This window comes from Eleginops maclovinus, chromosome 23 (genome assembly GCF_036324505.1).
Source record: "Eleginops maclovinus isolate JMC-PN-2008 ecotype Puerto Natales chromosome 23, JC_Emac_rtc_rv5, whole genome shotgun sequence".
Classification (NCBI taxonomy): Eukaryota; Metazoa; Chordata; class Actinopteri; order Perciformes; family Eleginopidae; genus Eleginops; species Eleginops maclovinus.
This window is the reverse complement of record NC_086371.1, coordinates 21,378,487-21,392,261: the sequence shown is the minus strand read 5'-3', so window position 1 is coordinate 21,392,261 and position 13,775 is coordinate 21,378,487. Positions and strand designations below refer to the sequence as shown.

At 39.4% G+C, this 13,775-nt stretch overlaps 1 protein-coding gene across 1 annotated transcript; it reads left to right on the top strand.

Moving 5' to 3' along the window:
* Positions 1-1,206: 1,206 nt before the first annotated feature.
* On the top strand, positions 1,207-13,445 carry fmr1 (fragile X messenger ribonucleoprotein 1). Its single transcript, XM_063876011.1, has 15 exons — positions 1,207-1,619; positions 4,502-4,554; positions 4,649-4,742; positions 5,463-5,534; positions 5,621-5,769; positions 5,907-6,000; positions 6,120-6,236; positions 6,619-6,789; positions 7,306-7,384; positions 7,512-7,654; positions 7,836-7,922; positions 8,451-8,703; positions 8,903-9,097; positions 9,504-9,583; positions 10,759-13,445. Exons 1-15 carry the CDS (start codon positions 1,569-1,571, stop codon positions 10,954-10,956), a joined length of 1,836 nt encoding a protein of 611 aa, XP_063732081.1. The 5' UTR covers positions 1,207-1,568; the 3' UTR covers positions 10,957-13,445.
* Positions 13,446-13,775: the final 330 nt, after the last annotated feature.

Sequence of the window (13,775 nt, the reverse complement as noted above, 5' to 3'; positions counted from 1 at the left end):
AATAGTTGTAGCAGATGAGTGCTGCTGAATGTTGAGCATGAGAAGAAAATGTAATCCTTTCATGTAATTGTGATTTTCCTCTTCGTACTTGGAACTAAGAAACATGTTTGAGACAAACTGCTTCTACAGATGTCTTCAAGCATCAAACACATCCTTTAGAAATGATATCAATTCAAATTGTGTGGTTTTTGCAACATATTAGAAACATATTAATGTTTAGATATTCAGAAAGGCGTTTTGTGGTGGGGGACATTTTCTTGGCTTTTGTAATGTGGAAGAGTTGATATGAAAAGATTATGAAAAGTCTGAAAGGAACATTTGAACAGTGACAATCCCTGTAGTAAGTAAACTCAGTTAGGTTAAGTAATTGATTAGCCGAACATGAATCAAGTGTAAAAAATAACACAGATAATATTGTGAACGTAAAATGTTTGTGGACCTTGTTTCTAAAATATTGTGGGTTTTTTGGTATTTGTTTTACCAAAAGCCCACAGTAATAGATAATGAGGCTGAGCAACCAAATATCATGACAAAGGCATAGGGGGGGGGGGGTCAGGTTTGTTGTTGAAATACTCTTTTCGGCCACAAGAGGTACACCGAACCCAGGTTTTAAATGGGACTTAAAGCACTCATGTTTTCTTCCAGGTGAATCTTTATTTCTGTGAGCACCCCAAACAAAAGGAATTTGATGTTGTGTCTAAGTACATTATGTCACATTACTGTCATTTCTTTCTTTTGGTTAGAAATGTATTTTAATCAGAGTTAATCTCCTGTTAGAATTCAGATAAACTATCCTGGCATTACATTTTTTCCCACCTGTTTGTCAGTCACAAACACAGGGGAAAATACTATGTACATCAAACTCAGAAAATACATTACAATCATTTTTTTCTCAATTGCCTCTCAGGGCTCCCATAAGTCAAAGATGTTTCCTCAGAATCAATGATATAGCTTTCATTTTTAACTTGATTTGAGTTGAGTTGTGAACTGGAATGAGGTGTAATTGTAGAGACAATTAAGATGTATTGTCCACTTATATAAAATAGAAATTTATATAGCTGACACAAAATAACTCTAACTTATGCAAAGAGTATTTGAGTGCCCTGAAAACTCTTTATATATAGTGTATTATTAATGGTGCCTGTGGAGAGCAGCATAGGCTAAGAAGAGTGTAGCCAGTCTCAGATATCCGTAGAGGAAGAAGCGGAGACGTCACATGGAGAGAGGCAGTAGCTGCTTCACTACTAATCACATAACATTAACATAACTAGCTAGTGCAAGCTAACACAGCCTGCTACAAACTCGCCTTTGATTTACCACACATCCGGAATTGCAAATCAGCACGAAACAAACGGACGATTCGTAGACAGTGTAAACGAGAAACACCACTACGGTCACATACAGTTATCGTGGCCTCTTGTTTGCATCTTTGCAGGCTATTTGTTTAGCTAGCGAAGCAACCGATAGCAAACTCTGCCTTGGCTAGCGTCAGGCTAGCCAGCTAGCTAGCTAGCTACTTACATCGCTAACGGTAGTTAGCTAGCTAGCGAGCTGTAGTAACTTGCGTCATGGATGAACTAGTCGTGGAAGTGAGGGGAACAAGTGGGGCCTTTTATAAGGTAAGTTTGTGAGTTTTTGCCTTAGTATGTCATTAACACACCATGCATAAACGTGACGCTCGCTAACATGCACAAGTGTTGCCGGATAACGTTAGCAGAGAGGTACCTGCTTGTATCCCCGGGCCTCAGTGCTTCTGTCCGACGGAGGCTGGAAACCTGTAAACAAAGCTAACGCGAAGATGCTGCCAGAACACTAATGCTGCTAGTTGAATATGTGTATTATTTCTGTTGATGGTAATTTTGCTAAACCAGTGTATTTGGTACAGTATTATTATCATTGACGTAATTGACGTAAATGTTGAGTTATATGTCAAGTGATGGGTATTTTCTTGGTTGCAGAGGCACAAGTGCCAACATTCGGTCTTGATTTGTGTTTTTCATACAAACAGGTAGCTCAATTAACTCAGGGTAACAGCTAACGTGGGGGTTGTTTTGCTTCCCCCCTATGCTCCCTTTATGGGAAGGTATTTTACTGTTTAATGAACGCTGGTAAGAGTTATGTGGTTATTCTGAAGGAAAGAGTCAACAAGTAACGTTTGGTGAAGTTGGTAATTGAATAAGAATCTGTTAAGAGCTGGTCTTTTGCAAGGCTGGGGCTGAGAGTTATACTCATGCCTGAGCAGATTTACAGGGGATGGTATCATGAACTGAATCGGATAAAAGTCAAGTCAGATTTTCTATGAGATCTTGTATTTTATGGGAGGGATTGCCTGCTTTATGATCGATGGTTGGTTGGAGATGGAAGCGAAATGGGGACAGCAAGAAGATATAAGGATGGAGGGTAAAAAATGATTGGAAAACCTGTAAATGATTCAGAAAACCAATAACCATAGCCATTTGAAAACAAAATGGCATTGGTAAAAGACAATAGTTAGTCAAAATAAAATGGCACCTCTTATCCGTATACGACAAGTTCTAAAGTTGACAGCAGTCCAACATATGAATATTAAAGACAACATGTTGCTCTAACAGTTTGGTTGCAGAGCATTGTGATTGATTTCATGTGCTGTCACTGTAGATGTTTTGTTGCTGCCAAACTTATGTAATGAATATGACTAGAATGCACGTACAGTCCAACACTCCAAAATCATTTTTTAGAGTCTAATGACTCAGTGTTGGGTCAGCCTGCAAACACTGCACTGTAGCAATGTTCATTGTGGATCCTCATGCTACATTCAATGTCAGCTGAATAGTTTAACATGTAAAAGAAAATCTGCACCTTAAAACAAATGTATTATTATTATTACAAATAAATAAGTCCTTTCTCAGAAAGATATCTATTCTTTGTGATCCCACTTGCTTTATAGAACACCTTTATAGATGCATTCTCAAATGTGTGGCATGAGTTTGAATATTGTTTTTATTATTTGGCAGGCTGAAATTACAGCTCTAAAAGGCAATTAGCCAACATGCTAATTATTAGTTTAACAGCATCCACAAAATGCACTTCAATCATCACTTCATATGAATGGCACTTTGCCAAATGCTCAACCTTTTGAGGCTGCAGAGCTAGCCAGATAATTAGTCTGAAATGCTATTTTGTTTGAATTCCTGAAGAAAAATATTGCTGATGTGGGCTTTGATGCAGAGGTGCATTCAAAACCAGTCTCTGAGTCTTTTCATTGAAATGCCAATGGCTCTCTTTAAATGATTAATACGTGTAATACAGAATATTATTGTTATATCACTATCTTGGACACCTGTTTGCTGTCCTCATCATGTTAGGAAAAACTACACATTATAATTAGCAGACTTAAAATGAATCACCTTGGCCCATCAAGAAGAGTAATAAAATGGAAACGCTTCTCTTTCTCTTAACATCTGTAAATCCGGCACTTGAGGTAGATCAGCATATTTTGATAAAGTTTATTTACATGCATGATTTTTACAATTTTTGGGTTGTACCCACAATGTTGATTTCACTTGATTGTAGGTCACTTTGGACAGGATGTTATTATTATTTAAGTATTATAATAATAATACATATTATTTCTATAGCACACTTTAAAAACAACATCATCTCAAGATGCTTTACAATGCTATGAGGGAGAAAAAAGAAATAGAGAAATGAGACGAATAAAACACATTTAAAAACAAAACAAAGTAGGCAGCTGTGTTTTAAAAAGATAAAGAAAAATGTTAAGAGCATAAAAGGTTAAAATATATAATAAAGGACAGACAGTAAAACGCGACTGTTAATGGAATTCTCCGTAAGAAGACAATTTAAACACTTTTTACTAAGTGATTGTGTTAGTTGGTGTAAGCAAAGCACACTACTATCACATGTCATACTAAACCATCTACCGGGGCTAGTCCGTTAGCACGCTAATTTCTGAAACGCTATTAAAAACGCTTCTGTGACATAACGTATAACTTTTTTTATCAACAAGACGATTCAAGTAGTCCATAATCGTGTAGATGTTTTATACAGGCCTGGCCACAAGTACAGGAAGTAATTTAATTTAACTGCAATAGAAACACTTCCTCTCAACCATTTATGATTTTGTGAAGCTGTCTTTTTGTAATTGTAAGCTTCATTTCATCCATCGCTGACTGGTAGCCTGCCAGGCTAAGCAAAGCAACCCACAGACAAGGCTCTCCATTTCTCTCTTTTCCTTCTAGGCATTGCATGTCCTACTTGTAGCACTTGACACACATCACAGAATGAGTGTACAACCAGAGTGACAGAGCCAAACTTGAGACAAGCCGAAAGACAAGAATTTGGGCTGTTTCTCGGCTAAAAGCTTTGGTTTTGTGTCAGACATGGGGGGGCAGAAGTGTAACATATTTACATGCTTGATGCCAAGATAAAGCTGTGTTGTCTATTTATTTAAGTAAATCAAACCCATTTTATTCTAATTTCCCCTCTGTGATTCTTACAGGCCTTTGTGAAGGATGTTCATGAAGGAGCGGTCACGGTGGCATTTGAAAACAAGTGAGTAATGTGCTTACAAAACATCAAATATTATACTGTAAACAAAGGGCATTTTTGCCAATGAAAGCTTATTTTATGTACATCTCTGTCTCAGTTGGCAACCAGAGCGCCAGATCCCGTTCCAGGATGTTCGTTTTCCTCCTCCAACTGGGCTCTGCAAGGATATCAATGAGAGCGATGAGGTCGAGGTGGGACTGATTTAATACTCGACTGTTTCAGAAATTAATATGACAAAATGATGTGTTTTATTAGGAAAGCATAGTTGGATTGGAATAATATGTTGCTGCGTCGGCCAAACAGATTGATAAGGCTCATGGAAAAATACCTGTAGTTGGAAATGAATCGATAAACTATGTTCTTTGAATCGATCCTATGGTTCACAAAAAGTAGTTATCTCTGCAGTTTATATTGTTCGCCCAAGCATAAAGCAAACCTGTCATCAGGAGGAGAGCTAAACATCCTCTAATAGTACATAAAAGAAGAACAAGCCAAGTAAAATGCATTATTTATTCATTGGAATTTTAATATTTAGTATGTTTTTCTAAACATTGATAACAAATGCCAAAGAATTGCTGTATTTGTTTCATTAATAATAAAAAATAACTATGATCTCAAGGCACACTTGAGTATTCACCTGAAATCTGAACAATAGTGTGATGATAGTTGAATGTTGCTCTCTCAAAAATCCTCATTTGTTCACTTAAAAATGCTCGTGCAAGTAAATCATTCATGTAAGATGTTTATACGGCATTTTTGAAATGACAAATAAGAAATTAGCCATCTTCAGTTTATATTTTCATTACATTTGTGTATTTTATATCATTTTCCAGATGCCTTTTTAATTTTGATAATCTTTTGGTTGGCAAATAAGTGGAAAAGTTTGTAAAATTGACTATGTGTGTTTCCAGGTGTATTCCAGGGCAAATGACAAGGAGCCATGTGGATGGTGGCTGGCCAAGGTTCGCATGGTCAAAGGAGAGGTAAGGCTGAGTCTTTGTAAGTATATATTTTTTCCATTCTGCCCAAAACTGGATCTGACATTATCCTTGTCTCAATATATCTCTAGTTTTACGTAATAGAGTACGCTGCATGTGACGCGACACTAAATGAGATAGTGACGCTGGAGCGGCTACGGCCGGTCAACCCGAATAAACCAGCCACCAAATCCACCTTCATCAAGATCAGACTAGATGTACCTGAGGATCTACGGCAGATGTAAGTTTAATATGACATTATTGTGTTGTGGCCTAACATTACCGTAGGTTTTCTTGTGTAAAACATGTACATATAAGTGTCAAACATTTGTGTTTTTTGATTTGATATGAATAATTAGTTCCACTCTGTGTTGACAGGTGCTCCAAGGAGTCAGCACACAAAGACTTTATTAAGGCGGTCGGAGCGTTCAATGTCACCTACGACTCGGAGAAAAAGCAGCTGATCATTTTGGTTCGTCAATCTTTCGATTAATTGAAAAACACAACATTGATACAAAGTCCTCGGTGTGATTTTGAAGATGACATGAAATCAGATCCTTTGTGTGAATAAAGCTCTGGTTGTTCTTGCAGTCCGTGAATGAGGTCACAACAAAGCGGGCCAACATGATGAGTGACATGCACTTCAGGAGCCTCCGCACCAAACTGTCACTCATGCTGAGGAACGAAGAGGCCAACCGACAACTGGAGGTACATCTCTCTCACACACACACACACACACACACACACACACACACACACACACACACACACACACACACACACACACACACACACACACACACACACACACACACACACACACACACACATACGAAAGAGGAGGAGTCTGGCTCCACTGTTGCGCACAGAGCTAAGTGATGCATATTAACTTAACATGTTTTATAACATAATGTAATTCCTTTTTAAACATTGTTTTTCAGGTTTCTAATTCTGTTTTCACTCCTTTTAACATTTTCTGAGACAATTATTTTACTTTGCTTTGAATATTTCATCGTACCCTTACAACCTTACTCAGTTATTGTGTTTTTGCTCCTGTTTTTGTCTGACCCTCCGGTTATGTTCCCTTCAGAGTTCCCGACAGCTGGCGTCACGGTTCCACGAACAGTTTGTGGTTCGCGATGATCTCATGGGTCTTGCCATCGGGACTCACGGGGCCAACATTCAGCAGGCGCGTAAAGTCCCCGGTGTCACTAACATAGATCTGGACGAGGAGACATGCACCTTCCACATATACGGAGAGGTAGGGTGCCTCTATGATACATAAATGAACTGAAAAACTGTTGGAAAGCACCTTCTTAGTAAAGAGTGTAGAGACCTTCCATATATCTTTGTGATGCGTCCTCTTTTTTTTCAGTTAATGCTAAATTGTAAATCAGTTTAAAAAGAAATTCATCTCTCAAAACACCATAACCCAAAAATCCACATAAATGTCCCAAATTATTTAACCTTTTGAGCATCTAGCCCACTCAAAACATGACTTAAATTATTCAATTAATTAATCATCTCAATGAGTGACAGGAAACTGTAAAAATAAAAAAATCTGTTTCTCCAAATGTTGAACTTTTTGAAATGATATTTATATTAAAGCTTTTTCACGTTTTTTGTGTTGACTCACATTAATGAATTTAATAGGGCTTTTTTTTTTTTTTAAAAGCCCCTCAAATGGCCACCAGCACATAATGGAAACATTTATTGATGTGAGGTGGTGCCAGGTGTTCCAGCGTGTTGATTTTATGCTTGTTGTTGTTTATTTAAGGACCAGGAGGCTGTCCGTATGGCGAGGAGTTTCCTGGAGTTCTCTGAAGATGTCATCAAAGTTCCCCGGAACTTAGTAGGTGAGAAAAATCCCTGAACTGAGACAGTGATATCAGTAATGCGGTAACTGGATTTAATGTAAGAAGATGCCAGACTTTTGAACAGTCCTACTACTGTCCCTGATGATGATGTGTTTTGCCCTAACAGGGAAGGTGATTGGCAAAAACGGCAAGCTAATCCAGGAGGTGGTCGATAAGTCTGGGGTGGTTCGAGTTCGTATTGAGCCAGATAACGACAAGAAGCCCTTAGCAGCCGCAGCCGCAGCAGCAGCAGCCGCAGCAATAGACGAGGTCAGTGAGAGAGAAGAGACCAACCTCACAATTTTAACACGCAACAAACAGCTAAAGGATATTTTGTATTGCTGTACACTGAAGTCAATTCTACCTACTGTGATTGTGACGATTCATTAATCTGTTCTGCTGATAGTGTGCATCAAAATAAACTGTTTCTCCCTGAACCTGTCTGTTTTAGGGAATGGTGCCATTTGTGTTCGTGGGGACCAAGGAGAGCATCTCCAACGCTACAGTACTGCTGGACTATCACCTCAACTACCTTAAGGTGTGTGAAATCAACCAATCAAAATAACAACAGTTGTCATTTAAGACCAATCCCTTTGACTGTGACCTGTTTGAGCTTTAACATGAAATATTACCAGACTTAATGATTTTTATGTTTTATAAAGCCGGTTCACAACCTGTAGCTACAGCTATAAATGAAATAGAATCTTACTCGCTCTGTAAGCCATTGATGTTAACTGTTATTAGATGTTCAGTATACATAGTGAAATTAAATATAGGCACTGTAGCAATAGATATGGAATGATGATTATATATGTTTTCACACTGTAATAACAAAAGCGTTCTGACTTCGGAACAATTTCTTTCCCAAAAGCTACTTCAAATAATAAAGGCCCTGAATCAGATCTTATCTGCTAATTAATATATCATTTGAAACAATATGAAAGTGTGTGACCATGAACTACACCAATGTTCTAACAGAGTAAATTAGTTCCCCTGACTCGACTGCAGGCTTCTAATGTGTGTGTAAACATACTAAATTCCAATTATTTTAAACTATTGTCCACAGGAAGTGGATCAGCTTCGTCTGGAGCGTCTTCAGATCGATGAGCAGCTGAGACAGATAGGAGGCGGAGGTGGCGGAGGAGGGACGGGGCCCCGAAACCTCAAAGACAAAACCTACGTGTTCGATAACGGCATGGGCATGGGGATGGGGATGGGGAGAGGAGCAGGAGGAAGCGGGGGAGGAGGAAAGCCCTACGGAGGAGGGGGAGGAAGAGGTGGAAGAGGGCGGAGAGGAGGAGGTGCGGCCTTTGCCTCAGGTACTACATAATGAATTAAATTATATTTGTCTTCTTTTGAATGTGCATCAGATCATCCAGCTAATGCTATAGGTAGTAAATGTAAAATCCCCAGGAGGCCGGCGGCCCGTGACTTTATTTTAAAACAAACAATTATTGGGGCGGTGATTTTCCGCGGTAGATTAAATTAGGTTTGAGTGATGTACTCCGTCCCCCCCAGGCACCAACTCGGAGGCATCCAACGCTTCCGAGACGGAGTCAGACCACAAAGACGAGCTCAGCGATTGGTCGCTGGCCCCCACCGAGGAGTTGATGACCGGAGGCGGAACCCTGCCCAGACGGTCAGATGGGAGAAAGAGAGCAGGCGGAGGAGGGCTGCGGGGACGAGGGGGGAGAGGAAGAGCCGGGTATAAAGGTATGCAGTCATCCTGATTGGCTGTCATTGATGTTTCTGCACAAGGGGAGTCTTAAAAATGTAAAAGTTTTATAAATGTTGTATTTTAAGACCATTTGGAAAATATTGAATTAAGATCATCGTAATTTAAGTAGGAGTAATAAATTAAAATAAATAACAGCTTGGATGCTTTTCATTAAATTACAGCCTGAATAATGAAAGTTAGTTAAATAATGAGAACCCTGAGGACTCCCTTTGCCAGTGATTTCTCATTTGGAGTGTTTGCTTTTCCACAATAAGTAAAAATTTCCCCTGACACAAATCATTATAACACAAATGGATCCAACCCGAATTCAACAAGCTACCTGCCAGTGACCTGTTTACTATCAGCTATAAGATGAGACTCAGGTTGTTTGTTCTGGTTTAGGTGACGACATGCAGTGGAGCGAGCCAAGGCCCCGTCACATCAGAGACCCCAAAACGAGAGCGCAGGAAGAGACTCTACAGGTAACATACATTCGCCAATCGGCAAGTGGATATTCGATAATATGATGCGATTGCAGGTGTGAACGATAGTCACCGATCCCCGATGCTGCTACATTGTGAGAAAAATCCATTTTGAAATTAGCAGGACGAGATCTAGTTACCATTAGCACACAGGAAAACAACTTAGTTCTAGCAATTGCACTTAGGATTCAAAAAGTGTATGTATCATAAATATTGGTTTGCCGTTGGCCATATTTTCAAATCACATAAAAATTGCTGTTGGCATTTGTTGAAGGATCTAGGCAATTCTAACTATGGGGATTGATTTACGAAAATATCATCCCTGCAGCATTCAATAAAAGCATCTGTCAAAAAAGCTCAAATCCATCATAATTTGTACTTAAGGTCTCTTAACAATATAACTTTATTTATACAGCACTTTCCAAAACAAAGATACGAAGTGCTTTACATGGAATAAAAACAAACCGTTCAGGCGGCAACGGACCATGAAGTCAACAATCCATACATCAGCAACAAAAATCTAAATAGAAAACAGAGATTAAAATGGAGTAGTGGCATTATAGACGAGTTTTAGGAAGTGATTTAAAAGATGTCACAGATTCTGCCGACTTCAGATTCTCGGACAGGGAGATCCAGAGCTGCAGAGCTCTGATGGAGAAGGAGCCATCATCCCTATTTTTGAGCCTGGTTTTGGGAACAGCCAGCAGAGCCCTACCTGAGGATCTGAGGCTGCCCACAGGCTCAGAAAAACAATCAGTAAAATCTTAAAATCAATTCTAAAACAGACAGGTAGCCAGTGAAGAGAGATGAAAACAGGGGGGGTGTGGTTTAGCCTGCTGGTATGTGTTACTAGTCAGCAGCATTTTAAGTAAGTGATAATGCTTTTTTGCTTAATCCAGAATATAAAATGTTATAAAACAGGGCTGGCACACACTCTCCAATTGTCTCCTTGCTAATAAAACAGATTAGAAGGCTTAATAGCAAAGACTGCAGAGAATAAGCTAATAGTAAAGTCTGGCCTCAATCATCTTTATGTGACGTTTATATTCCTGTATAGTCCTTGAAAAAAATGTGAAACTCTGATCTACACTTCATAAGAACAGGCCCAGTTCCCATGTCCCAGTTCATTAGTTCTGTGAAATGTGGAATAAGACTGTACGTACTTTCTCCCACAGATCCGCGTGGATGGTAACAACGAGCGCAGCGTGCAGCACTCCTCAGGGGGACGAGGAGGAGGGCCTTCCTCCTCCCAGGGTGGCAACATGGCCGGGGGCGAGGGCCCGTCCCGACACCACCATCCGAGACCCATCAGAGACCGAGGGCTGAAGAAGGACAAACAGGACGCTCCTCCGCTGGTGAATGGAGTGTCGTAGATGCACCACTGGAGGACCTTCACACACACACACACACACACACACGCACATACACACACACACACACACACACACACACACACACACACACACAGGCAACTCATCATAAACCATTGTAGAGTCTCTCTCTCGCTTTTTCTTTCTCTGTCTTTGTCATGAATACACATATTTCATCAGCATGGAGTAAGAGTTTACCGTAGTGCAGAGTATCTGCTGGTCCGCTCTGTTGAGGTCTTTAAATGTTCTGCTCCGGTTTGTTCCTGACTGATCTTCTCTGGACTGACAAGTAAAAGAAACAGTACTTTTTGGACAAAAGGAAAAGAAGAGAAGCTCATATCTCACGGAGGCAGTAAGCCCCAACATGCTCCCTTCGGTTTTTGTTTTTTTAATCAACTGAATTGATTTGGTGATGGATGATTTCGTTTTTTTGTCACTGCCCTGTTTGGACTTTCTCCCACCTGAAAAAAATGAAGGAGATAATTGGTGCAAAAAGAAACAGAATTAGACTGCAACACCGGTTCCTACCCGTCTACCGGACAATTTGAGAACGTGTTTTTACTGTGCACTGTTTATTCTCGGGGTGATCTGGCAGCACAGTTTTAGGGGTTGGCTTGACCTGTTTCCCACAGGTTGAGAATTTATTTTTGGTGGCTCTAAATTGCAAAACGAATACTTTGAATTCAACAGATACATGTCAAAATACAAAATATTTTTCACTTCTATATTTGGGAAACAGGGCTTTTAGGCTGGGAGATGTTTGTAGAGGGCACTTTTAACATTTTTTGGGATAGTCATTTGAACCCTGATCAGCACTTGAGCAGGTTAAACCTGTCTTTGGGATCAGCAGTAGAAAGGAGTTCTGAGTCCATATTTAAGGTCATCTATGTTTTGTCTCGTTTCCAAGATGATGTAAAATTCCTTAAGTTTCTTGGACCAAGCATGAATTCAACAATGTAGTAGGTGTACCAATGGGGAAACATAAATCTGAGGCACTTTGATGCAACTTCACTGTAAAAAAGCTTTTACGGAAGTGAGGAAACTAACTCCTAAGCAAACAGGGTACAAAAGGTCATGCACTGCTGTTATATTTCAAAATAATATGAGAAAAGGAAATGTGACAAGGCAAACTGACTGGGAATCCACGCAAGGCATAAGCAATGGTCAGAAATGTATCGAACCAAATAACATTTTTTAAGTAGTCTGCCAAGACCGACACAATTGTTTATTTCCCCGTACAAGCTCTGTAAGTGACAAAGGAAAGCTCACAGTGAAACTGGGAGCTTTGATAAATCATCCAAATCTGTAATATTAAAAACCTTGTCAAATGTAAACAGCCCATTATTTGTGAGATTCAAGGAGCACTGTTGAGATGATGCTCCTCTAAGGTGCCAGAGAAAAACTAAAATATACCACGGAGTCCCGGACTGTCTGATTCTCTATGTGATTGGCCTAACAAACAGCTCGATAGAGTAGTTTCTGCAGATCTCAACTATGATAAAAGGATTCTAAATTCAGCCTACCTTTTTCTGAAACCGGTAAAACCCCTACATTCACAATCGCAAAGAAACAGTGACTCATGACTAATGCCTTAACAATGGTCATGAATAAAAGCTGTGTGGTAGAAAGAATCCAACAGTCCTGAAACATTCATGGCACCAATTGTCCTAGTTATTCCCAGAAGCCCTTGATTCCTTCTTTTCGAATGATTCTCTAAATCCCTTTGGAAGCGTTGCTTAGCCTCACATATTGCATCTTTCTCAAGAACAGTTATTCCAAAAAACTTCTCAACCCTTAGCTTTTGATTATTCTGACCCCACATAAAAAGGCGAAAAAATACACTCTTCTCGCCATGTTTACAAAAATAACATCCTTATGTTAATATCTGCTTCCTTGGTTTGGATCCATTCCAAAATCTCATGGGTACCTTCTTGACTCATGCTACACCTTTTACATCTTTTACAAACCTTGAATGTCATTTAAATTTGGCCTGTAGTTGTTTTTTAATCCTGCTGATAAACTGAGATGCTAACTTTGTAGCGTCAGCAATAAAATAAGCCCACACCACATATGGCATGTCCTTGGCTCGTCAGCAATACACCCGCCAAGTGGAAGTCCAATCAGATAAACGGTTTTGGAGAAAATTGAAGGACTGATAAAGACTCCTTCAATATTGGTTAAATACTCATAATCTCATACAAGACTGATGAGTGAGATACTTCACAGGGAGGGCTAATGCTAAGCTTGATGTCGTTCCACAAACTTACATTTAACTCTTGCTTTCAGACAAACCTGATCAGGTTGCAAGGCGGCAACATTGTGAATGTAGAACTCCTGTCACCTGATCACTCAAACTTTTCTTTAATTTATGAAACCTTTGTATTTAACCTTCTTGTTTTACAGTTAGAAAACCTGTTTGAAGTATTACTGTAGAAGAATCAACGGTTCATTGAGTTATTCCTTGACAAAATAAAAATTTGGTGTAAGTTTTATTCTTTCTGGCCCTCCCCTTAGTTAAACCTTTTTGTATGAGTCCTTTTTAATATTGTTATGTTTTTCTTGGCACCTTTATGTAAATATAAGGGAGAGGAGGCGAAAAGAGTCTTAATTCAATCCTTAAAACAACATAGAGAACATTTTGAATTAGGGTGGATTATTAATTAGGGTATGCTTTTAAATGCCGGACCGTGCATGCAACCTGACTCGGGTTAAAGGAAAGTAAAGTTTAATGAAGCAAAGTATAGTGAAGCGAGATTTTTCATCCACAAAAACAAGGTATAGAGCAAGTTTTCACCACAAGCTGCCGTCACTTATCTGCCTCT

Coding starts and splice junctions, on each gene's coding strand:
- fmr1 (XM_063876011.1), top strand. CDS start 1,569: ATGGATGAACTAGTCGTGGAAGTGAGGGGAACAAGTGGGGCCTTTTAT. Junction 6,790..7,305: donor CCTTCCACATATACGGAGAG/GTAGGGTGCCTC, acceptor TGTTTATTTAAG/GACCAGGAGGCTGTCCGTAT. Junction 7,655..7,835: donor CAGCCGCAGCAATAGACGAG/GTCAGTGAGAGA, acceptor TGTCTGTTTTAG/GGAATGGTGCCATTTGTGTT.